Source organism: Pelodiscus sinensis, chromosome 5, assembly GCF_052426305.1.
Source record: "Pelodiscus sinensis isolate ZL-2025 chromosome 5, ASM5242630v1, whole genome shotgun sequence".
Lineage (NCBI taxonomy): Eukaryota > Metazoa > Chordata > Testudines > Trionychidae > Pelodiscus > Pelodiscus sinensis.
The window spans coordinates 68,652,055-68,678,009 of NC_143056.1; the positions used below are offsets into that span (position 1 = coordinate 68,652,055).

Genomic DNA, 25,955 nt, shown 5'->3' on the forward strand with positions numbered 1-25,955 from the left:
CTGCTGGGCTGCAGCGGTCTAGGAAGCTCTTGTAGGGGACTTTAATCACCCTGACATCTGTTGGGAAACCAATACGGCAGCACACAGGCAATCGAGGAAGTTTTTGGAGAATGTTGGGGATAACTTCTTGGCACAAGTGCTGAAGGATTCGACCAGCGACCGTGCACAGCTTGACCTTCTGCTCACAAACAGGGAGGAACTAATAGGGGAAGTAGAGGTGGGTGACAACCTAGGAAGCAGTGATCATGAGATGGTAGATTTCAGGATCCTGACCAAAGGAAGAAAAGAGAGTAGTAAAATACACACCTCGGACTTCAAAAAAAGCAGATTTTGACTCCCTCAGAGATCTGATAGGCAGAATCCCCTGGGATGCTAACATGAAGGGGAAAGGAATCCAGGACAGCTGGCAGTATTTTAAAGAAGCCTTATTGAAGGCACAGATAGAAACCATCCCGACGCATAGCAAGAGAGGCAAACATGGTAGGAGACTGGATTGGCTTACAGGAGAAATCCTTGGTGAACTTAAGCTCAAAAAGGAAGCTTACAAAAAGTGGAAACTTGGACAAATGGCCAGGAAGGGGTTTAAATGTATAGCTCGAGAATGCCGGGGGGGTTATCAGGAAGGCGAAAGCGCAAATGGAATTGCGACTGGCTAAGGATGTGAAGGATAACAAGAAAGGTTTCTACGGACATGTTAAGAAGATGATGATCAGAGAGGGTGTACAGCCCCTACTGGATGAAGGAAGTAACCTAGTGACAGATGATGTGGGGAAAGCTGAAGTACTCAATGCTTTCTTTGCCTCTCTATTCACAGACAAGAAGGGCTACCGGACTAATGTGCTAAGTGACACAAGATGGGATGAAGACAGAAACATCCTGGTGGGTAAAGAACAGGTTAGGAACTATTTAGAAAAGCTAAACATACACAAATGGACTTAATTCATCCGAGGATACTGAGGGAGTTGGCAAATGTCATTGAGGAGCCTTTGGCTATTATCTTTGAAAAGTCGTGGAGATCAGGAGAAATTCCGGATTGGAAAAAGGCAAATGTAGTGCCCTTCTTCAAAAAAGTGAAGAAGGACGACCCAGGAACTTTAGGCGGGTCAGTCTTACCTCGGTTCCTGGAAAAATCATGGAAGGGATCCTTAAGGAATCCATTTTGAGGCACTTGGAAGAGAGGAAAGTAATTAGGAATAGTCAGCATGGATTCAGAAAGGGCAAGTCGTGCCTGACCAATCTGATTAGCTTCTATTATGAGATAACTGGCTGTGTGGATGTGGGAAAGTCAGTGGATGTGCTATACCTTGACTTCAGCAAAGCTTTTGATATGGTCTCCCACAATATTCTTGCCAGCAAGTTAAGGGAATGTGGATTGGATAAATGGATGGTAGGATGGATAGAAAGCTGGCTAGAAGTCTGGGCCCAGCGGGCAGTGATCAACAGCTCGATGTCAGGATGGCGGTCGGTTTCTAGCGGAGTGCCCCAAGGTTTGGTTCTAGGACCAGTTTTGTTCAATATCTTTATTAATGACCTGGATGAGGGGATGGATTGCATCCTCAGCAAGTTTGCAGATGACACTAAACTAGGGGGAGAGGTAGATACGCTTGAGGGCAGAGATTGGGTCCAGAGTGACTTATACAAATTGGAGGATTGGGCCACAAGAAATCTGATGAGGTTCAACAAGGACAATGTGCAGAGTCCTGCACTTGGGACGAAAGAATCCCAAGCATTGTTACAGGCTGGGGACCAGCCAGCTAAGTAGTAGTTCTGCAGAAAAGGACCTGGGGGTTACAGTGGATGAGAAGCTGGATATGAGTCAACAGTGTGGCCTTATAGTCAAGAAGGCTAATGGCATATTAGGTTGCATTAAGAGGAGCATTGCCAGCAGATCCAGAGATGTCATTATTCCCCTTTATTTGGCTCTGGTGAGGCCACATCTGGAGTATTGTGTCCAGTTCTGGGCCCCCCACTACAAAAAGGATGTGGACGCATTGGAGAGGGTCCAGCGGAGGGCAACCAAAATGATCAGGGGGCTGGAGCATATGACTTATGAGGAGAGGCTGAGGGAGTTGGGTCTGTTTAGTCTGCAGAAGCGAAGAGTGAGGGGGGATTTGATAGCAGCCTTCAACTTCCTGAAGGGAGGTTCCAAAGAGGATAGAGAAAAGCTGTTCTCAGTGGTGACAAATGGCAGAACAAGGAGCAATGGTCTCAAGTTGTGGTGGGAGAGGTCTAGGTTGGATATTAGGAAAAACTATTTCACTAGGAGGATGGTGAAGCACTGGAATGGGTTACCTAGGGAAGTAGTGGAGTCTCCATCCCTAGAGGTGTTTAAGTCTCAGCTTGACAAAGCCCTGGCCGGGTTGATTTAGCTAGGATTGGTCCTGCCTATAGCAGGGGGCTGGACTTGATGACCTTCTGAGGTCTCTTCCGGCTCTATGGTTCTATGAGCTCAGTGCATTGAGTTCAGAAGAGCTAACACAACTGTTGGACACACGAACACAGTAATCTCACATAGAAGTAGGAAGGTTATTTTATTTCTATATTTAGCATAGGAATACCGTGTCCCGCAACAGTTCAAGAAAAATATTGATAACCTGGAGAGGGTTCAGAGAAGACCCATGAGAAGGTTTAAAGGATTATAAAGTCTGCCAGGTAGTAATAGACTCTAAGAGCTCTGGCTCTATTGCTTAACAATGAGACAGTTAAGGGGTGAGTTGATAACACTCTATGTATCTACATGGGGAACCAATATGTGATGGTAGGCTCTGCAGTGTGGCAGAGCCAGGCATAAGAGGATCCAGGGATGGAAACTGAAGGGATTCACAGTGGAAATGTACATTTTTCACAATAAGGATAATTAAACATTGAAACAATTTACCAAGGCTTGTGATAGAGTCTCCATCACTGGAAATGTTTAGATCAAGAATGAACGTGTTTCTAAAAACTCTGCTCTACAGATTAGTGTGGAGAAGCTCTCTGGCCTGAGTTATATACTCCGAAGCACTTAACTTTACTAGATATTTTAGCAGGCTGGATATTCTGATTGGGGGTGGAAATTAAAGTAGTTCCCTCAAAAATATCTAGTTCCTGGCTACAACATATAAGAAAGCACCCAAGATCTGGTTGGAAATTATCCACTTTTGAAATAACCAAAGCAACTTTACAAAAGGAATGTACAGATTGCACTTTAATATTCCCTTTATGCCTGGACTTCAATAGTCACTGACCCTGTCTCACACCAAAAAGGTTACTTGAGCTACTTCTTCATGTCAAGCACATTATTTTATGCCAATTGAAAAACACAGCATTTATCCTGTAACAAACTGAAGCCTCCTCTCAGACAAGTGGGGTCAGGCAGTCTGCCTTAAATTGCATTGTTTTTGGCCATTACATTGTTCCAGGCATCTCAAATCTTCCTCTGTTCCAGAACAAAAAGTCTGTTTTTCACAACTTGCTCCCCAAGTATACGTAGTGCTATGAAGGCTGGAAAAAAAGGAAGCAGAGCAGGTGAATCCATTGAGAGAAGATAGGTGCATTGGCTAAAAAATTAGATGTGGTATATAATTGATATAGATATCCTCAGGAGACACCCCCACATGTAAGAGAAATCCTTCCATGTGGGATGTATACATGCTGCCATCTGCTGGCAGGTTTCTTGTTTTAATCCATTGTACTATGCAATGGAAGATGTGTAGAATTAGAGAAGTTAAGTGATAAGCAAAGACAAGTCAGGTGCCTAAAATCTATCCCACCCCCCTATTTATTTTAGTTCTGGACATCCAACACTCTGGGCATCTGAAGAAGTGGCCAGTGCCCACAAAAGCTCATGATACCATCTACATGTTTTGTTAGTCTTTAAAGCGCTACCAGACTGTTTGTTGTTTTTTAAGTTTATCCTGTACAGACCAACTCGGCTACTTCCTGAAGCTTTTCTATCACCGTAAGGCATATGAAAAAACTATAAGGCATGTTTTCCAACCCTTCAGTCATTGACGTGGCAGATGAAATTCAGTGTTGATAGATGCAAAGTAATGCACATTGAAAACATAATTCCAACACCACAAACTGATGAGGCCTAAGTTAACTGTTACCATTCAAGAAAGATATCTTGGAGTCATTGTGGATAATTCTGGGGACACATCTGCTCCATGTATAGTGGCAGTCAAAAAAAAAAAAAAGCTAACCATGTTGTGAATCATTAAGACAGGGACAGAAAATATATTGCCTTTATTTAAATTCATGTACACCCCTTTGTTGAATACTGTATACATGTGTGGTTGCTCCATCTCAAAAAAGGTATAGTGGAATTGGAAAATGTTTGCAAAAGGGCAACAAAAATGATTAGGCATATGGAACAGTTTCCATAGCTTATTGAGGCCTCGTCTATACTTACTCAGAAATTGACATTGTGGAGATCGATCTTCCAGGGTTTGCTTTAATGGACTTCCTGCTAAATAGAACACTGATAGGTCCTCCATCAATCTCAGTACTACATGTGGTCACAAGGAGTAAAGGAAGTTGATGAGTTTTTCCTGTTGACTTCCTGCAGTGGTGCTACTGCAAAAATTTGATTTAAGATACGCCAACTCCAGCTACACTATTCTTGTAGCTGGAGTTGCATATCTTAAAATCAAATTTCTACCTCAGTGTAGACCTGGCCTGAGCCCAGGACTTTTCAGCTTGGAAAAGATACAGCTAAGGTGGAGTATGATAGAGGTCTGGAGAAAGCAAACAAGTGTTATTTATGTCTCAATGGAAGAACTAGGGGCTAACCAAATTAAATTAATAGACAGCAGTTTTCAAACAAAAGGAAATATTGCTTCACATAATGCAGTCAGTCAACTGTGGAACTCCTTGCCAGGAGATGTTGTGAAGAACAATACTCATGGAGGATAGGCCCATCAATGGCTATTAGCTAGACTTGAGCTCTCTAGCCTTTGTTTGCCAGAAACTGGGAATGAGCAACAGGGCATGGATCACTCGATTACCTGTTCTGTTCATTCCCTCTGGGGCACCTGGCATTGGTTTCTATTGGAAGACAGGACACTGGGCTAGACGAACCTTGGTCTGACTCAGTATGGCCATTCTTATGTTCATTCTCATAGCTTTTCTCTCAACTCTCTCCAGCATTTTAGCATACCTTTTGAAGTTTAGATAGCAGATTTGCAGCTCCCAGCAATAGAAGCCACCATCTAGTAAGTGCAGCCTATGTTCTTTCTTCCTAGATTTATGACTTTACATTTAGCTATTATAAAACATTGATTACCTGAACCCAGTTTATTAAGTGATCCAGGTTGCTTTTTATCAGTGACCTATCCTCTTACTTACCACCAGAGTCTCTTCCCCACATTGTGTCATCTGCAAACTTAATCTGTAATTATTTTGTTTTCTTCAAGATTATTGATACGGTTAAACAGTATCAGGATAAGAACCAACCTACTAGAAACACAGCTGGCTCAGTGATGACTCATGTATCATGTTGATTGTGTAGTATTCTAGTTTCTTAAGTAAAATGTGTGGTATCAGATCACAGGCCCTACAGAGGTATACGTTTATCACATCAACATTATCATTTTTGTCAACCAAACTTCTAATCTCACCAAAGATGATATTTTGATAATCTATTTTATGTAAACCCATGCTTTTGATTATATTAATCTAATCTCATGAAAGGCATTCCATCATCATGTCTAACATCAATGACAGGCTAAAGGACAGTTGCTCTAGTCATCATATTTTCTCTTAAATATTGGCACAATGTTAACGGACTTTCAGTCCTCTAGAACTTGTTCAAAAACTTTGAAAAGTCAATATAGACCTTCTCAGACAGTTCTTTTACAACTCTTGCATGCAGGCTATATGGACTCACTGATTTAACAATGTCTGACTTTAATAGCTGCAGTCAACATCCTCCTGAGTTATCAACTGAGATTAGATACAGGTACACAAATTTAATAGTTACTGAAGGGGCTCCTCTTTTGGAGAGACATAAGAACGGTCATACTAGGTCAGACCAATGGTCCATCTAGCGCCATATCCTGTCTGCTGACAGTGGCCAATACCAGATGCCTCAGGCAGGGAACACAAGTAATCCTCACATGATCCCTCTCCTGTCACACCCATTTCCAGACAAATGGAGGCTTGGGACACCATTCCTACCCATCCTGCTAATAGCCATTGATGGATCTAACCTTCATGAATCTATCTAGCTCTTTTTTGAACCCTGTTAAAAGTCCTAGGGTACATCTAGACTGCATCCCCCTGTCAAGAGAGGGATGTAAATGAGCCCAATTGAAAGTGCAAATGAAGCGCGGATTTAAATATCGCACGCTTCATTTGCATGCGAGCATTGTTTCGAAAAAGGGTGTTTCGAAAGTGAAACCGCGGTCTAGATGCGATTCTTTCAAAAAAGCCCCTTTTTTCAAAAGAACCCGTACTTCTGAAAAAATGAGCATGGGTTTTCAAAGGTTCCCCTCCCCCACCCACCCACCGAAAGAACCGCGTCTAGACTGCAGTTTCACTTTTGAAATACCCTTTTTCAAAACAATGATCAGATGCAAATATAGTGTGGAATATTTAAATCTGCACTTCATTTGCACTTTTGATCGGGCTCATTTACATCCCTCTTTCGACAGAGGGATGCAGTCTAGACATAGCCCTAGTTTTCAAGGACTTCCACAGGTTGACTGTGCACTGAGTGAAGAAAAACTTCATTTGGTTTGTTTTGAACCTGCTGCCTATTAATTTCATTTGGTGACACCCCGCCCCCTAGTTCTTTTATTTATTTATTTAAATATTTTTACCCTGCCTTTCTATTTAAAATATTCAAAAAATTTACAAAAAAAACCCCACACAATACAAATATATATAAAAATTTAAAATATGAGACCTCTGAGGGACATAACCAGCTAAAAAGATATAGAGAGGAGGAACACACACATACAAACTCAAACATTAATAAAAGCACGAATAAAAAGGGTGGCTTTAGCCTGACACCAAAACAATGCTAGCATTGGTGCCATGCAAATATCCCAAGGAAGAGAATTCCACAGCCTGGGGAGCAAAAGCTGAGAATGCCCTGTTCTGTGTAGATGTTAATCTTATCTCCACAAGTGGGGGAACAAGAAGCAAAGCCTCCCCAGCTGACCTCAATCCCCGGGCAGGTTCATATGGGAGAAGACAATCCTTCAGCTACCCCGGACTCAACTCATTTAAGGCTTTGTAGGTCATAACTAAAACCTTAAATAGTGCCCAGAAACATACCGGAAGCCAGTGCAGCTGCTGAAGCACTGGCATAATGTGCTCCATATAACTAATGTTAGTTAATTATATTGTGGGAATAAGTAAATTATATTGTGGGAATAAATAAATAACTTTTCCTTATTCACTTTTTCCACACCAGTCATGATTTTATAGACCTTGTAATAGACATTTTTAGCTATAGGGGACTGTATCAAACCCATTCATATAGAAGCCTAGATTTAGCACTTGTGTATTGGGGCAAAGCATAGTGGAGTTATTCTTGAATTAAGGGATAAAACCTGCATTTGGTTAATATTTGATAACAGATTTGGTGTTTGTAATATACAGAGGTGCCCGGAAACTATGCTGATGAACAGAATTTTAAGTGACATGCTGTAAAACTTACTATGAAGAAGTATCTGGAGCAAAGCTTGTAGTAACTAATAGATAAAATCGAAATGTCACCACCTCATACAAAATAAGGGAACTCAATTTAATATGGCAGTTTATTATATATCATCATAAATGGGGAACAGTAATATACTGAGGCATAATATTAACAAAAATCTTTATAGTCACTTGGAAGGTTTGTATCCCATGGAAAAAAGTGAAAATGTAATACATGACAACAGCACAAATGAAAAAAGAAAATTTTATTTCTGTGTTTTTTTTGTTTTTTGTTTTTTTTTACTGTCAATACTGTCCTTTTTGATACAACACATTGCAAAAAAATCTCTGCTTTGTCCATTTTGAACAACTACAATATTTACAGGCTGTTTTCAATAACACACACGCAGACACATACGCGCTTACAGACACACGCAAATATATGTATCCCCATTCCTGGCAAGATATCCATATGCTGGTAGAGGCAATGTATATATTTTCATAGCCCATTAAAAACTCAACCCATTCTCCCACTGTATGTTTTATTCCCCATCTTCTTTATTTTACTGTTCAGCAGCTCATAGTCAGGTCTTCTTAGAGTCCTTGTGGAAAAAGTTAACATTCAGTTATATGATGTCTGTCTGTCAAAGTCATGGGATGATTGAATTTATCAGGGGTTATATATTCAAACTGTACACCAGAAATTTAAATTCTTTATATTTATATGTATGTGACTGAGTGACATACACATACTCCTGAAGTCTTTTGGAGCAGCCATCTTAAAATCACCTTTCTTGGAAATATTTGTATACAACATTAGGGTGATACCAGTCATGTATTGAAGGTTCCACCAAGGTGTTATGTAACCACTGTTTTATTAAGGCACATAAATACAACTATAATTTCTTACACTGTCTAGATATACTGAGTGAACTATATCAGGCTATCAGTTACTGAACAATACCAGACAGTAGGAAGAATTGAAGTCTGTATAACAGGTATAAAATCTCCTTAATAAAATTAGCTACACAAAACCTACGGTGGTTTAAACAGCTGCCCATTTTGATATACGTACATATTTTGAATGATTATTCATTACAAGAAATCCAAGTTATTCTATTCCAGCTTGTGGAGGGAGAATCCATTCTCTGTCTTTAAAAGTATAATTATGTATCTACACTACTGTGTCATTTTTCTCTAACAGTGAAGTGAATCAAAGTTGACTATTATTCCCCAAGGCAAAACTTGTAGAGCATATGCCACAATCTGCCCAGGGCACAAACGCCACAGCATGTCTATTCTGAATTTCCAGTTCACTATTCACCTAGGCTCTGCCCTAAGAGATCCTTGTCTCAAGAAAGCAGGGTGGGGATAGAGGAAAGACTGGTGATGAACTGTAAAAAGGTTGTATGTAAATTAAGTCAAGATCAGAAATGTGTCAAGTGCCCCACCACTAAACAGATATGGGGCCATTCAACTACTTCAACTTTTTAAAAATCCTACTTCCTCCAACCCCATTATGAAATACTTTGGCACTTCCTGGCTTGCAAGAGAGAGCTCAGAATCAATCACTATGACCTCCCAGGGTACATCTAGACTAAGTTTTTTTTCAAAAGGAGATATGCAAATCCGCACCAAATTTGCATATCTTCTTCCGATCACTTTTTTGAAAGCAGGTTTTTCAAAAGTGGAAGTCTGGATGTGTTTTTTTCCGGAAAAAAATGCTCTTCCTAAAAAAAAAAAAAAGGAGGTTTACGCGGTTTTTCGAAAAAGGGTTTTTCCCAAAAAACGGCATCCAGACTACTTTCACTTTCGAAAACCCCACTTTCGAAAAAGCCATCAGAAGATATGCAAATTAGCACTGAATTTGCATATATCTTTTCCAGAACAAAAAACAACAAAAAAGCCCCGTAGTCTAGACGTACCGTCAGATACCATGAGCTGTGTAGAAGTTTAGGTTATCAACAGTGGTCATATGCATGCTGGGATGTCACCAGCAAAACCAGGAAGTATCAATAGATTTCACAGGTAGATAGTTGCGAAAAGGGGTAATTTAAGCAAATTTAAACTGTGTAGTGTGGTTGAATGCACCTGTAACCTGCTTAGTGCAGACATTAAATGCATTTCTGTAGTTGAAATTTTATTCATTCATATTCATTTTAGCTCAGCAGTAAGCCCTTAATGTATGTATCTGTAGATACCACCTTTACAGAAATCTACTTATGGAAAAAGTAGAAATGGATCCATATTTCTGGAGGCTAACAAAGCTATTCTTACCTGTAATGTAAATACAATGCTGGCAGAGTATAGGAGTCAAAGTTCACTTTTACCTTCCTACAAAGCTGAAGTTTCCATGTGGGGCTGAAAAAGTTTAAGAACTCTCTTTTACAGCCACAACACTCTAGTCTGGTAGGACAATTTGAGAACATTCTGTGATTCCACTGCCAAAAAAAAATTCTTATGCCTCAGTACCAACTCCTGATCAATTATACCATCACAAAAATGAAAGCATAACAGTCAATTTAAAGTAAGTCTTGCTGAAGCATGGGCTAACCTAACATATTTGGAATTAGAATTTGGACAGGTTTTGTCCAAATAATCATGAAATCAAGAGCCAAACCCACTAATTTTTATACACATTATTAGACAATCCAATATAAGAGAGAGAGAATTTAAGGACTTCAAAACTGGAATACTGGAAGGTGAAAAGGCAATTTTTAAATGCTGTATGGAAAGGTAAAATTGCAATTAGCTGATTTTTAGTAGGCATGTCTGAAACAGTTGTTAGTAAATTAATAGGATTCACAAGCAGTTTTGGCAATGAAATACAACCATCTGAATTACTTCACACAGACATACTAATCATGTTCTTAGCAGAAGCTATTAGCCTAACTAACCAAGTTACAACCCATCTTCAAATGTCCAGACAGTGGAAGCCTCAATATTAAAAACATAGATCCACAAGTCATATTTTACTGTTTAAGAAATACGTTGGTTCTTCTAAACTTCACTTTTTAGTCTAACTTTGAATAATAAAATATTACTGTAGTATTTTTATATCCTCAAGTATTAGCAATGGACTTGTTACGTAGAGAAATCAGTTATCTTACTGGAAAGAAAGTAAAAGATTGCACATCAAAACCAGCCTTAATATATTTGATAAGGTGCTTCATCCAAATTGTGACAATTTTTAAAATAGGACATATGTATTTAATTTGCTTTTAAAGTATCCAATTTTCTCAAGGCATCACACAGAAAAGAATCCTTATATTACCACCAAAATTAGGGTCTTACAGTCTTTGTGAAATAATATTCCATCTGATAAAAGGAAATGGATCTTGTAACGGTCAGCAGAGAAAGGCAAAAGATGTACAAACTTCATTAAAAAGGGCTTCTTCAATTCTAATAGAAATTTTCTTCACTCATGCCAGCAAAGCTACAACTGCCAATGAAGTCAGCTACTTCACAATCTTCTTCACCAGAAGATAAAATTTGACCACACTATCATGTGCATGGTTAGTAAAATATTTGGAACAGAAAAATATTTCTAAGGTGGTAGATTCTGAACTGTGCATTTTTGCAAAGATTAAATATTGCATATGTATAAACTGTACAGAAATATGCAATTGTAAAATGCACCATACATAAACTGTATAAGCTTTGCACAGCATACAACATAAGCAAAGCTCGACAACAGTGCACTAGGAAAAGAGTCATAACTGATCAAATGCTAGGCATAGAAAAGGATACTTTTTCATTGCTAAAAGCATATAGTGATTTGAGTGAGTGTATCAACAATGCTTTGCAGTAGGCATTTGCTTCTTACATTTCTCTTACCCCTTGTATATTTACTCTTATATAATGAACTAGATTTCAGTGCTGACAGGGAAGTAATTGCAACAAATCCCCTGCAATCTGTTAAAAGTCTATCCCCAGTTACACCCCCTAGGAAGAAGAGGTAATGATGGGGGAGAGAAGATGGCTGCTCTCAAAAGCTAGGACTGTGTAAAGTTCTCTGTAGAACAGCACACAATTCTAAATCAGAGACAGGAAAAAAAAATCACAACATGTACACTTTTCCCATGGATTACGAGAAGCTAGTCAGAGGAGATGCAACTTCAAATTTAAACTGCAGTTTTCTCCTCACACCACCATGGTAAGTTTGAATTACTTGTTTCCCTGAATACACATATTTTTAAAAAACACAATAAAACCAAGAATATGTAATACATGAATAATTGACCTTCACAGTTATAAATACTCAAATTACAGTTACACAGAATATAGAATAACTGAAAATAAAATTCAAGTCATAGAAACGAATGAATACTAAAGAGAAAAGGGGAGATGGTAAAAATGATGCAACAGTTTCGGGCTGTGCGTCCTCTATAATTCTTAACCCCCCCCCCCCACACACACACACACAAAACCAACCAACCGTTAGCAGTTTAACTGGATTGAATCTGAAAATCTTCAAGATTGCGGAAAACAGACAGGAACCATGGACTAAGATTCACAACTATCTCCCTCAAAAATCAGGTGCCTCTTCCAGAGAAGGGCAATCAGTATAACTGAGTTAGCGCCACGCGTAAAGGAGCAGAGAAATCAGGATGATCTAAGGGAGACATAGGATACAAATGAGTGCATTGAGACCCACATTAAAGCTGGATGTGTTGTACAGATGTTTGATGTACCACCACCAAAATAGCATTTGATAGTTTATGGGGATACTCAGGTATGTTACTAGATATTTGGTATTCTGCCATTTAATCTGAAAAGGATGCAATAAATGCACTGATATGAAATATAGACTATTCAACCAAACAGAACCCATGGCACAGCTCTTACTGTCAACATGTATATGGAGAGGGAAGGGGTTAATCCCAAAAGGCAATTTAAATAATGATATTTTTTATATATATAAATAAATGTTCTGAGCAATCTCAGATATTTTAGTGCATTGCTGTAAAAAATTAGTGCAGTTCTCTCATTAAAGATTTTAGCTTACAAGGAAGGTAATCTATACGTCTGTTCCATCTCACCATACATAAAACCTCTATATTGTTTTCTGCTGAACCAAAGGTTTGTATGCTAGTGAGTCAATTTCTTTAAATAGGTTGCATGGACTCCACATGCTCTGTGACAAAACATGGCAATTTTTGGCAAAGCAATTAGAAAAATATGAGGCTCTCCTATTTTAGAACTGAAGTTTGTTGATTTAAAGCAATACACAATGCATAAAACAAAGTTTCAAAACAAAGATGATGGCTCAACAAATCTTTATCCTTCATGCAAATGTTTCTTCAGCAGCTAACAACTTAAAAAAACAACCCAGCTCTTACACTTTTTTATTTTGGGGAAGAGCCTTATCCAAGCACTCTGTTGTCAAGTCCTGTCCTATAACTGGACCAAATTTCATGCCCTAGGAGCATCCTCTCCTGACCCCCTCCTCTCTTCTGAATCCTTGGAGGAGGGGAAATTTAACTGCTCATGTAGCTCACACTTCAGCCCCAAGTTCTAGTACTCCAGTTTCAACCACAGCAACATATTTGTCTTCAATCTGGACCAGCAGGATGGTTTTATCTATGTGGGACCTACTTCCTGGATCTCTGCTGCAAGGCACCCAGCGGTGAATCACCTGGAGAAGGCAAGCATAACAATATGAAAGGTTAGTTCCACATGGATCACGGCAATTTCATCGTGTTGATTTATAGTTCTGTACCAGAACAGGGCAGAGGCAAAAGGAGTGAAAATGTATACAACCCAACCATACATTTTTCAATGCTGATACATATACATACACACATATATACACACACACACACACACACACACACACACACACACACACTGTTGTAATATTTTCTCAAAATCTGCTATCAATTGCCAATTGATGTGGCCAACTGCCAAGAAATACTCAGGCTGATATGCATTCTCACTGGGATATTATTTATCTGCAATGGCTAATGAACTAAGTTCAAAACTAGAAGGCACAACCCATATCTTAGTTTGCTTCTTATGTCGCATATACATGTCCTCTAAAGCTGCTGTATAAAGTCAAGATTACAGCTTACATTTAATGACGGGAACTGTAAGAGTGGACTGCCAATGGCAATATAAATTCAGTCACAGACAAGGGACATTTTGTTCTTCATTCATGCACTTAAAAAATAAAGTTAGACTCTAGCTCAGGGGTCTGCAATCTTTTCAAACCAAAGAGCCAAACTACATCAAAATTCAGAACAAGTAGTCAAAGAATACCCATTTGCATGACTGAAAATATACAACTTAATATTTCAACTTAGAAATATTTCATATTTCTTTAAAGTTTACATTATAACTGGTCAAATTCATCCTGAATGCATGCATGAAGTGGTCATCTGTCAATATTGAGCACAAATTACCTTTGATAGGATTCAAATGAGAGTAAGCCTGCTCACATATATAGGTGGAGCCAAACACTGAAAGTAAAGTGAAGCTTACATTCTGCATGGTGTTGTATGTGACAGGACATTCTTTCCAAGTTTGCAGGATCAGATTATAATCATGCTCCAATTTCTTCATGTCAGCCCAGTTTTGCCAATTCTTCAACATTCTCAAGGAAGGCATTCTAAATCAGAATTCAGCTTGACACATTTTTCCATCCAGATATCTGACTCCTTGAAATCTACTATTTCCATTTCCAAATCACTAACTAAGATGCCTGGAATGACTGTCAACTACAGTTCTTCAACAAATGCTTTATTATGGACAAATTAGCACTGTTTAGAAAAGTCAACAAAATGAAACTTGAATACCATCAGGCGCTCAGGAACAAACCCAGCAAGCTACTGCACATGAAAGCTGTTATTTGCATTCTCTCTCCAATACGAATCATGAAACATTCGTAATCTTTCAAAATGTGCCAGTTTTCCCATCTCAATAAATTTGACTGTCTTCATCAAAGGTAACTCCAATCCAAACACTGCCTGCTGCAGAGTCAGGATTGTATTTCCTTGCCCTTGTAGCTTAAGGTTCAACTCATTCAAATGACTGGTAATGTTGACGAGATAAAACCAGTCACAGTCTGAAAGCTCAGTGTGTTTGGCACTCTTCATAGCCAAAAATGACTTAATCTCATTAATGCAGGTGGCAAAACGAGACAAAACTTTGCCACGAGATAACCAGCGAACATTGTGAATTAATAGATGAGGTTATTCAGATTCAGGGCTGGGGCAAAAATCCAACTGACAATGCCAAACACCAGTCCCATTACATTTCCAAGTTCAGTTCCACAAGATTGCGCACAAAGTGCCGCCTGATATACAATGCAATGAAAGTTCAAAAGCGAGTGATTCAGCTGTTCTGATGAGTTAGGAATTCTCGGTATTTGCTGGCTCTGCTAGGTGCACTGTCCAGACACACAGACATCAGATTATCCAACTGCATTTCTTTTTCATTTTACAAAGTTCATCTCAGTTCTAATGATGTCTCTGCCCCTTGTTTGATTTTTTCATTGGTAATATCTCAATAATTTCTTCGTGCACAGCATTTCCGCAAATATATTGTCCCAGAATACTCAACTGATTAATGTCACATGTCAGATGTCTTGTCCAAAGCAAATGAAAAATAAGTACCTGTACTCAAATTTTGTATTTGTTCCTTGTTGATTAGATGGACCATTTTCAGAGCTGTGTCATGAACTGTTTTTGTCGATAACAGCTTGTCTTGAATTTTCCGTAAAATTTTGTCCTTGTTGTGGAACTTGTCAAATAGTACACGACCAAGTTTTAGTATGCATCTCTTCAAATAATTCCTGTCAATGAAAGGCCTCCCCTCTCGAATAATGCTGCATGTGCCCTCAAAACTAAGTTTAAGCTCTTGTATTTTTTGACCATGCCAGCAGGCTATTTTGTCCAATGTTCAATTTTATCTGCAGCTCCTTGCAGAGCTTTTTTTCCATGCATCATCCTCGGGGAACTTAGTAATAAACGTTGCATGTCTTGTCATGAAATTCATTTTTTTGATTGTTTGAGAACAGTCTCTCACTACAAATGAGAAAGTGTGGAGATCCAGACCTATGCACAAATGCATACAAGTCCGTTCACTCCTTTTGAAAATTTTGGTACTGTTGGGGGTTACAGAGTTCATAATCACATATGATGATGGAAAGATTTCTTGACCAATCAAATAAAAAGAGAATATGTACGACTCTAATGGGTGGAGAAGATGAATGGCTGTTAAAAGAGTTAAAGGTGAAATAGCCAAAAAATCATCTTCACATGAGTAATTACGCGTTTTTAAAATTTTGAATTAATTTTTCATTTTCATTTAAAAAAAAGTGTGTATTCCTCCGTCAAGGGAGGAAAGCAAATGTAGACATCCGAAATTGCAAATGAAGCAGGGATTTAAATATCCTGCACTTCATTTGCATGATTGCGGACTGCTGCTTTTCCGCAATAGCGCTATTTCAGGACATCAAACTCGGTCCCAGCGGGGTTATTTCAAGAGAAAACCCTTCCCTCAAAATAACCCCTAAACCTTATTTTTTGGAGTATGTTGGGGATAACCTCTTGGTACGGGCACTGAAGGAACAGACATGGGGCCATGCGCAGTTTGACCTGCTGCTCACAAAGAGGGAGGAACTACCGGTAATAGGGGAAGCAGGTGTGAGTGGTAACCTGGGCAGCAGTAATCATGAGATGGTAGATTTCAGGATCCTGACAAAAGGAAAAAAGGAGAGCAGCAAAATATACATCCTGGACTTCAGAAAAGCAGACACTGACTCCCTCAGAGAACTGATCAGCAGGATCCTTTGGGATGCTAATATGAAGGGGAAAGGAGTCTAGGAGAGCTAGCAGTATTTTAAAGAAGCCTTATTAAAGGCACAGGGAGAAACCATCCCGATGCACAGTAAGAAAAGCAAATACAGTAAGTGACCAGATTTGGTTACCGGGGACATCCTTGGTGAGCTTAAACACAAAAAGGAAGCTTATAAGAAGTAGAATCTTGGACAGATGACTAAGGAGGAATATAAATACATTGCTCGATAATGCAGGGGAGCAATCAGGAAGGCAAATGCGCAATTGGAATTGCAGCTAGCAAGGGATGTGAAGGGTAACAAAAAAAGTTTCTATAGGCATATTAGCAATAAGAGGGTGATCAGAGAGGGTGTTGTGTGTGGTCCTTACTGGATTAGAGAGGTAGCCTAGTGACAGATGATGTGGGAAAAGCTGAAGTACTCAATGCTGTTTTTTGCCTCTGTCTTCACAGACAAGGCCAGCTTGCAGACTACTACACTAGGCAATGCAGTACAGCAAGGCAGTTGGCAGCGCACAGCGGAGAAAGAACAGGTTAAGAACTATTTAGAAAAGCTAGACATACACAAATCCATGGGTCCGGATTTAATGCATCCACGGGTACTGAGGGAGTTGGCAAATGTCATTGCAGAGCTTTCGGCCATTATCTTTGAAAATTTATGGAGATCGGGAGAGGTTCCGGATGATTGGAAAAAGGCAAATGTAGTGCCCATCTTTAAAAAAGGGATGAAGGACAATCCAAGAAACTACAGACCGGTCAGCCTTACCTCAGTCCCCAGAAAAATCATGGAAGGGATCCTCAAGGAATCCAGTTTGAAGCACTTGGAAGAGGGGAAGTAATCAGAAATAGTCAACATGGATTCACCAAGAGCAAGTCATGTCTCACCAACCTGATTAGCGTGTATGATAAAGTAATTGGCTCTGCGGATATGGGAAAATCGGTAGATATGATATACCTTGATTTTAGCAAAGCTTTTGTTATGGACTACCACGATATTCTTGCCAGCAAGTTAAGGAAGTATGGATTGGACAAATGGACTGTAAGGTGGATAGAAAGTTGGCTAGACTGTTGGGCCCAAAGGGTAGTGATCAATGGCTCAATGTCTAGTTGGCTGTAAGTTTCAAGCGGAGTGCTCCAAGGAACCGTTCTAGGGCTGGTTTTGTTCAAAATCTTTATTAATGACCTGGATGAGGGATGGATTGCACCCTCAGCAAATTTACAGATGACACTAGGTTAGGGGGAGAGGTTGATACCCTAGAGGGCAGGGATAGGGTCCAGAGAGACTTAGACATATTGGAGGATTGGGCCAAAAGAAATCTGATGAGGTTCAACAAGGACAAGTGCAGAGTCCTGCACTTGGGACGGAAGAATCCCAAGCAGTTACAGACTGTGGACTGAATGGCTAAGTAGCAGGTCAGCAGAAAAGGACCCGGGGATGACAGTGGATGATAAGCTGGATAGGAGTCAACAGTGTGCCCTTGTAGCCAAGAAGGCTAATGGCATATTAGGGTGCATTAGGAGGAGCTTTTCCTGCAGATCTAGAGAAATTATTGTTCACCTTTATTCAGCACTGGTAAGGCCACATCTAGAGTATTGCGTTCAGTTCTGGGTCCCCCAATATAGAAAGGATGTGCATGTACTGGAGAAGGTCCAATGGAGGGCAATCAAAATGATTAGGAGTCTGGAGCACATGACCTACGAGGAGAGGCTGAGGGAGTTGGGCTTATTTAGTGTGCAGAAGAGAAGAGTGAGGAGGGATTTGATAGCAGCCTTCAACTTCCTTTAGGGAGGGGTGATGGACCAGACAGGATCTGGGCACCGCTGAGGGCACCTGCTCAGGTTGAACTGCTCAAAACCAGGGCTCTTTACAACCCCTGACTGGAGGCACTTCCCAAGTAGGCCACACCAGTCACACCGACCACTTCAGCTGCCAATCCTGCCAGCAAAAGCCTCATGAGCAAAACCCCTCGCACACTTTAGCTCTCCCTGTGCCAAAATCAGCCCCGGGCCTAACACACAGGTGAGGGGTTATAGAACCTAATCTCACCTACCCCAAATGGGTCTTTCTGGTCCCAAAGAACCAGCCACAGTTCCCAGTCAATTTACACTTTGGATCTTACCCACAAGAGCACACTGGGCCAATCCTTTAGAATCTAAAATCTAAAGGTTTATTAATAAAAGAAAGAAAAGCATGAGAGTAAGGTTGTTAAGGAGAATACATTACATGCATCGAATCACCAAGTTCCCGATGCAGAATCTTAGCAGAGATGTTACAAACTGCTAGCTTAAAAGTCTCTGGTGTACATCCTATGTCAGGATGGCCCTACGTTTCTTCCCGGCTCTCTGTTCCTCGCAAGGCTGCATCTGGAATCAGTAGCAGAATTGAAGGCAAGATGGAGCCTGCCTCATGGCATTTTATATCCATCCCTGGTATCTTCCAAGCTGGAGCAAGTCACATGGCCCAGTGACCTATCCCTGTGTCCCATGTCAGCAGTCATGATATTGGTTGGTTTGCAGGACCCAGACACATTCCTCAGGTGTATATTGGCCTCTCTGAGAACCTTGTCCCTGGAGCTTTGCTAATTAGCACAGTCACTGACTGAACAGTCCTGGCCCATTGCTCTGTCTCAGACAGAGAATCTTCCAGCATCAACATAGAGTACAGGCAGTCCCCGGGTTACGTACAAGATAGGGACTATAGGTTTGTTCTTAAGTTGAATTTGTACGTAAGTCGGAACTGGCTCCAGAGTCAGCCCAGGGACACCCGGAGCAGCTTTTCTCGCCCCGGAGGATGCCGTGGCGGGACCACTGCGCATCTGGGTGGTCCCGCCACCCGCGAGTTCCAGGGCAAGAAAAGCCCCGTTCGTAAGTGCGGATCCGACATAAGTCGGATCCGTGTAACTCGGGGACTGCCTGTATAGAGTTATAACTCCATATACAGACATCACACAAACACATGAGTAACATACATAAAATAAGTAGAACATAATATTTCATTTGACATCTCACATGGCCCCCTTTGTACAGACTTTGGGGCAGTCCCTCCCCCCCTCAGGACCTGTCTGATCCTCTTAAAATCCAGTAATGTGACAAGAGGTTCCAAAGAGGATGGGGAGAGGCTGTTCTCAGTAGTGAGAGATGGGAGAACAAGTACTAGTTTCAAGTTACAGTGGGGAAGGTCTAGGTCGGATAATAGGAAAAACTATTTTAATATGAGGGTACTGGAAGGGGTTACCTAAGGAGGTGGTGGAATCTCCATCCATAGAGGTTTTTAAGTCCCAGCATGACAAAGCTCTGGCTGGGATGATTTAGTTGGGGTTGGTCCTGCTTTGGGCAGGGGGTTGGACTTAATGACCTCCTGAGTGCTCTTCCAGCCCTAGGATTCTATGATTAAGTTCTGAATATCTTTGTGATCTTGAAGAGCACCCCTGTTGGGGCCATGGTGTCTCTCTCTCTCTATTTATAAAATGATGTGATTTCTGAAAGGTTTAGATGCAGTTTTCTAGAAAGGAAACTATTTTAGTACATAAAAATCCTCTCCCCTAGTTGTAGTAAAAGCCAAAGTTGAAGCAATAACAGAGGAGGAGGAAAACAGGGTTATAATTAACAGGCCACTGGAAAAATTAGTTAGACTCTATCTTTGTTTTCAGTTGACTCTCATAACTTCTTTTTTATATACAGAAATGAACTGGAGCCCTATATGTGTTATCTAAGAAAGTGACATTTAAACATAATTGACTCAACCTGCATTATAGTAATTTGATATAAATCCAAAGGCAATTCCTGTATTATTAAAGCTGGCTGATAGATTCATCTGTAGTGTACTCTCAGATGTTGATAATTTTAGGAAAGGAAATCTGAAGGCTGGGTGAATATTACAAAAATGTAAACAGTGCATATAAAGGGTTTTGTTTTAGACTTGTCGTCTTTTGCATTGAAGACTCCATTTTGCATCCTCAGGATTGATTTCAGAAATTTCATCTTATTCACGTGAGCACCTAGATGTCTTGCATACAGGTAATAAGTCAAAAGAACAGTTGCCTAATCAGCATATGATCAAATATACCTTTTGAATGGTATCTGCACAGTGTTTCAGACTGATCTTTAGCACATTTGACTCCCCCCCCCCCCACAATTCATAAAATCAGCTTCCAAGTGAAACTTACATGGCCTTCCATGCCTTCCTGAGGACTCCACTCTTTCCAGCTATTTCTTCCTGCTTTTAGCCGTATCACCTCATCTGGCCACTGCAGCTCCTTCCTTTTGGACATGTTGATGCCTTCCAGAACTTGGCTGGGATCCATGATCTAATGTGAAAAGAAACTGATTTTAGACTATTATGGAGTCACCAATGAATGGTGAACAGTGAAACTACAACTGGTCTCCTAGAAGCTAGTCAAAACTGTTGTTCTTTGAAGGACTGATCTTGCACCCACTAAAGTCAGAGGCAAAGCTTCAGAGGATGCATACTCAAGCTCTAAGCACTACAAAGCCTGTAGTGGAAGTTAGCTAAGAGCTACATTTTAGAAAACTTGAGTGGTACAAGCCTCCACATTTGGGCACGTAGAGCACAAGGCTCAGAGGATTTATCACTAGGCAAAAGAATTAAGTTCCATTTAAGATGCTCAGCAGAGACCAGCCAGTAAACAGGCTTTCTGCACCTAGAAGAAGCTAGCAGGAAAGCATTGTAGAAAACCTCCCTCTACTTGTGAGCAAGCAGGAATGAATAAGATATCCATCAAACAAGAGTTTACAAAGAGGACACACACACCAAATATTTTTTGGAAAATGTAGTTTTATAGAGGGGCCCTGAACATTAACAGATCTTAGCTGTATTTTACTTAACCAGCCCCTGTCTGAATACAAAAGATATACAAATGTATTCACAATTATCAAGTTTTACTGAATGACTACAACCATGACAGGCTTCCCTATGGCCTTAAGTTGTGTCACCATGTGAAGCAAGCTGAATACCTTTATCCTGTTAGATCAGCTTCTAAATTTCTCCCAGCAATGCTCTATTGTAAACATATTCAAGTGTTTACAGAGAGCCACGAGCTAGAGTTTGTGTTTAGCTTCCAGATTTCAACAAAACTACCAAGGTCTCCCCTGGCAACTTAAGTCAATGGTGAACTGGCACATGCTCAAAAACTTTGTACATTTTTATGTTATTACCAGCAAACAGTGATACCGTAAGCAAAACTAAACTGATTAGTTTGTAGTTAATATATGAAGCAGAACATATTCCAGCTCTCTCAGCTGCGTGCTAAAATAAAACATGTCTGTCATGTGACTAGATAGTGCTTAGTATACCAGTAGCCAACTGTTTAGCAAAATAAAGATGAAACTTCTTAGTCATATCTACACTTCTGTTCTGCACTGAGGAGCTCCAGGACACGTGTGTGGATAGAAGACGGCGGTCATGTTATTTTGTTACTACAACGTGTAAGATAATAAAAAAAATGAGGGAAAAAATACAACCTAAAGAAGTATAGATGCTGGTTGATTCACCTGGATTCTATAAATAACTTCATCCCTTTTGGCTTGCATATGGTTTGCAGGGCTTGCATTACCCCCTGACTGTACATCAATTACATTATTCCCTCCTTCTGTTCCCAGAAAGCCCACAAGAGCATGTTGTTTACAGGCAGGGATGCTCTGACTGGAGCTGCTTGAAGAGGGTAGGCCATGCTGCACGCTGACAATGCCAGCCTGGATAGTGGGTTCCATTTGATTCACCATGGATAGACGGGACTGGATGGAGGATGGGAGGTTACGAAGGGATATCTGACTGGTGGAAGAGCGTCGGCAAGGCACAAAGCCTGTAGTGGATGTGCGGAGTGATGAATGACGACTGCTGTAGCAATAAGATGAATGGCTGGCTACCGAGGCACGGGCAGGGGAATGTCTGACAAGGCTTGACTGCACTGAGTGGGAGCTGTGACTGGTGCCTAAAAGCAAAAAAACAAAAACACACAATCAAGAGAGTCAATCGTTTTAATACAAGCCTCCCACGCATTTTAGATTTTAGACACTTACACAAGTGTTTCGGCACCTTGATATACAGTATTCATGGACACATCAGAAACACCTAGAATACTTCAGAGACAAGTTGCACTGGTCCCATCAACAATGAAATGTTTGAATACAATCAACTAACCTCAACTGGTTTAAAGAACTGATATTACATTGCTAGGAGTGTACGCCAAAGTGTAAGTGTCCTTGGTAAATATGAGCCCAGCTTTTATTGCATTAATGCAGCATTTATTCAATGCTGAAGAATTTAGTTTCTTATTCTATGTTGTCTAATTCTGTCAGTAACATTTGCAATGTTTCAGAACACCAAATATCCTTAGCCAAATATGTGGCTTGACTCCATCCTAAGTGTGCACCAGAAAGTTTACAGTTACTATTGCTGCTGTTTTAACTAGTTCTGAAATGTTTAGTTACATTTGAAGTTGGCAAAGAAAAACCATGAGATTTTTAGCTTAGAGATTTATTCAATGCACATTAATTAATACCCCTCTCACAAAGCTATAGATACCCCATCATAATTATAGACCTTATAATGCATATGGCATGACAAGATTCAGAAGCTGACAATGGACTAGTCTGTAAAATAATGCTCTTTTTCCTAACAGCAATGAAAGCAACTACACCTCAGGAAACAGATGCTCAATCACCTCCAGTTCCTCATTAGATCACTAACTGCACTTACTTGGATACAGTTTAACTGAAATCCTGCAGCAAAAGACAATTTACTTCACAACAGCAGTAGTGGCAGCATAAAGACAAAGGTAATTTGCATTTATAAAACACTTGATCTGAGTTTGGTATTTGTGAACATAAGGGACCAGTAGAACTGATGTAGGAAGTGCTATGAAAGAGTCTCTCACTCAACAATGGTTAACATATCAATCCTGATCTGCTATCATCAATCCATTCTAGTAGCAGTCCAAAGACATGCCACAATGCTTAACTGCAGTGTGATTTTGGGATATAAATCCATTTACATTGGGAATTAAAATTACAGAATCAATTTTGTGCTTGTAGTCCATTCCTGATCAACAGTGGTGAAAGGCTAGCTGTCCCAGAGGAAAAGGTATTTCTGTACAACTCAAGGATTTTATAAAATATATACACTAAGTTAGTATTACCTAGTGTTGAGGGGTGAGATGTGACAGGAGGATGGAGAACAGCTCCAGGGCTCTGCCCCATAATTAAATTCCCTCCTCCTTGTGACATGCTGTTTTGCGACTCATTGGCAGCTGCATTGTTACTCGTGCAGGAAGCCCCACCTCCAGCATCTGAATCTTCTATGTTTCCACCACTGTTGCAGCCAGCACCACAACCTTTCCTTAATCTAAGAACACAATGAGAATCAACTGTGTTAGCTAACAGAAAAAAGTGATCAGACATCAATTTCAACTATGCTTTTTCTTCTGTATTATGCTTTCTCCAATTCTGAGGACTGCTACCTGGTATTGCATTAAAAATATTTTTTTGCTATCAAACATTTACATTAAATTTACTTTTCTTTATATAGTACCAGCTGTTTGCAAATGTGACGCATGAGAATTCAGTTGTCATATTTTTAATAGCAAATATTAGAATTTATTGCTTTTCTATTTTGTAGTCATATTAGCATCAGTTTATGCTGTTCTGTCTATAATGGCAGTCATATCGGATCTCTAATTTAAGCGTTTTCCTCATATTTCCTCTCTTATTGTTAAATGAACAGGAAAGAATTGCTTTTGCAAATGACTTCAGTTATGACATACTCTAGTGACTACAATATGCTAGGATTCTTTGAAATGTTTGTACTGCTCATGCCAGCTTTTTAACATTTAAGTGAGTTAATCAATTGGTTAGCTAAAGAGCTGGTAAGCTTGTATTTTTATTCTATTACGTGGAGGACTATGCTTCGTTTAGACTCATTAAAGAAAGCTTTACTCATTTACTTCTCCTCCAGTCCCTACCACTATCCTTGTTCTACTGTTCTCAAATACATTGCCAGTTCCTTATTCAGTCTCCTTGCTCCAGCATTTTGAGATATAATTAGTTTAAGTCTAATGCTTTCTTGCTGAAATAAACTTTTCACAATACCACTATATGCTGGAGAAATCGTTTGTGGGTGAAGAAGAGATACATTACAGTAAACGCATCACACAATTTTGGGGACGCAGACCCTTTTTATTCATATAATGTAGGTGTACAGCATATTGGATATATGTACATTTAGACAAACATTTGTGTAGTGCTAATGTGGTGTTTACATATTCAGAATGCTGTACAAAGTCCTCAATCCTGAAAACATTAATGCCTTGCATAATTTTACTCATGAGACAATCCCAGTTACTTCAGTAGGACTACTCACATACTTCAGTGTTTTAAGGTCCCAGACCCGCATGATTCTTCCCCACAGCTTTGTAAGGTAGATAATTGTTCTCCTCCTATGGAGGGATTAAACTGAGGCATTGAAAATGAGACTCAAACCCCACAATAGATCACTAACACAGCTGAGATTACAACTGTAGGCATAACTCTTCCACTTAGAATTTTTTGAGCTGTTAAAATTAGGTATGAGATTCTAATTGACAACATTCTTGGGATTTTGTTCACATGACTTCTTGCCATAACAGTGGCCATGTGTTGCAAGTACCAGGAAAAATACTGAGAGGCATCTGCACTTTTGTTACTGAATGCTGTAAATTATGCATGACTTAGTGATATTACTGAATATCTGAATGCTCAAGGATTCATTCCCACAGCTCACCTGTGCCATGTTGATACTATGAAGCTCCTGATATTTCCCAAACTGATAGCGCCCCCAAGAAACTCCTTGAGCTGATCATGGCTATCGGAATAGGAAGTAGTCAAAGGTGAGACATAGATTGGATATCCAATAGGCTGGTCACAAGAAGAGTTGATCATATTCCTCAAAGCCTGTTTTGCATTTTGGATGCTCCCTCTTTCTGGGTTACGGTTACGCAAGAAGACAAGTTCCTGCTGCTGACCTGCCCAAAGGCCACGTACACACTCCTTATTTACCTGCAAAAAACCACAACAAAAACCAAGAAAAAAAGGAAACATTAGAAAGCTTATTAAGGATGAGCAGTAAGAAAAGAAGAAGTTACTCATTCTGTGCAGTAACGATGGCTCTTCAAGTTGCGTGTCCCGTGGATGCTCCACTGTAGGTGTTGGGCTTGTGCCGGTGCGGCAGATTGGAGAACTTTTCTAGCTGTAGTCTGCCGGACCGTGCATGCACGAAGCGCGGCTCGTGCCTTTTCGCACCGTTTGTGTGCGTTCGGTACGGCTCCCACCAGTTCCTCCTGATCCTCTTGGTCTGAAAGACATAAATGAGAATTCCGAAGAGGGGAGGAGGGCGGGTTGTGGAGCACCCACGGGACATGCATCTCGAAGAACCATCATTACAGCACAGACTAACTTCTTCTTCTTCGAGCAGTGTCCTGTAGGTACTCCACCGTAGGTGAATTCGCAGCAGTAGCCCCTGAAAGGAGGAGGGT

At 40.2% G+C, this 25,955-nt stretch overlaps 1 protein-coding gene and 1 long non-coding RNA gene across 9 annotated transcripts in view; one reads left to right on the forward strand and one right to left on the reverse strand.

Annotated features, from left to right (window-relative positions):
* The window catches only part of LOC149524333 (uncharacterized), a 157,097-nt gene extending 133,877 nt beyond the window's left edge, over positions 1-23,220 (forward strand). Inside the window, exon 3 of the long non-coding RNA XR_016349665.1 lies at positions 23,070-23,220. This is a non-coding gene — a long non-coding RNA (uncharacterized LOC149524333). The remainder of the gene's footprint in view (positions 1-23,069) is intronic.
* The window catches only part of PCNX1 (pecanex 1), a 159,898-nt gene continuing 141,821 nt past the window's right edge, over positions 7,879-25,955 (reverse strand). For 5 of the 8 annotated variants that reach the window (XM_075927290.2, XM_075927291.2, XM_075927289.2 and 2 more), the window contains 5 exons: positions 25,205-25,479; positions 23,586-23,791; positions 21,940-22,379; positions 20,595-20,735; positions 7,879-13,267 (listed from right to left, as the gene is read on the reverse strand). In XM_075927290.2, the coding sequence (XP_075783405.1) occupies positions 13,127-13,267; positions 20,595-20,735; positions 21,940-22,379; positions 23,586-23,791; positions 25,205-25,479 (1,203 nt within the window). In that variant the 3' untranslated portion in view covers positions 7,879-13,126. Of the gene's footprint in view, positions 13,268-20,594; positions 20,736-21,909; positions 22,380-23,585; positions 23,792-25,204; positions 25,480-25,509; positions 25,775-25,955 lie in introns of those variants that run through there. The other 3 variants (XR_012903471.2, XM_075927292.2, XM_014577123.4) reach the window with 3 other exon arrangements.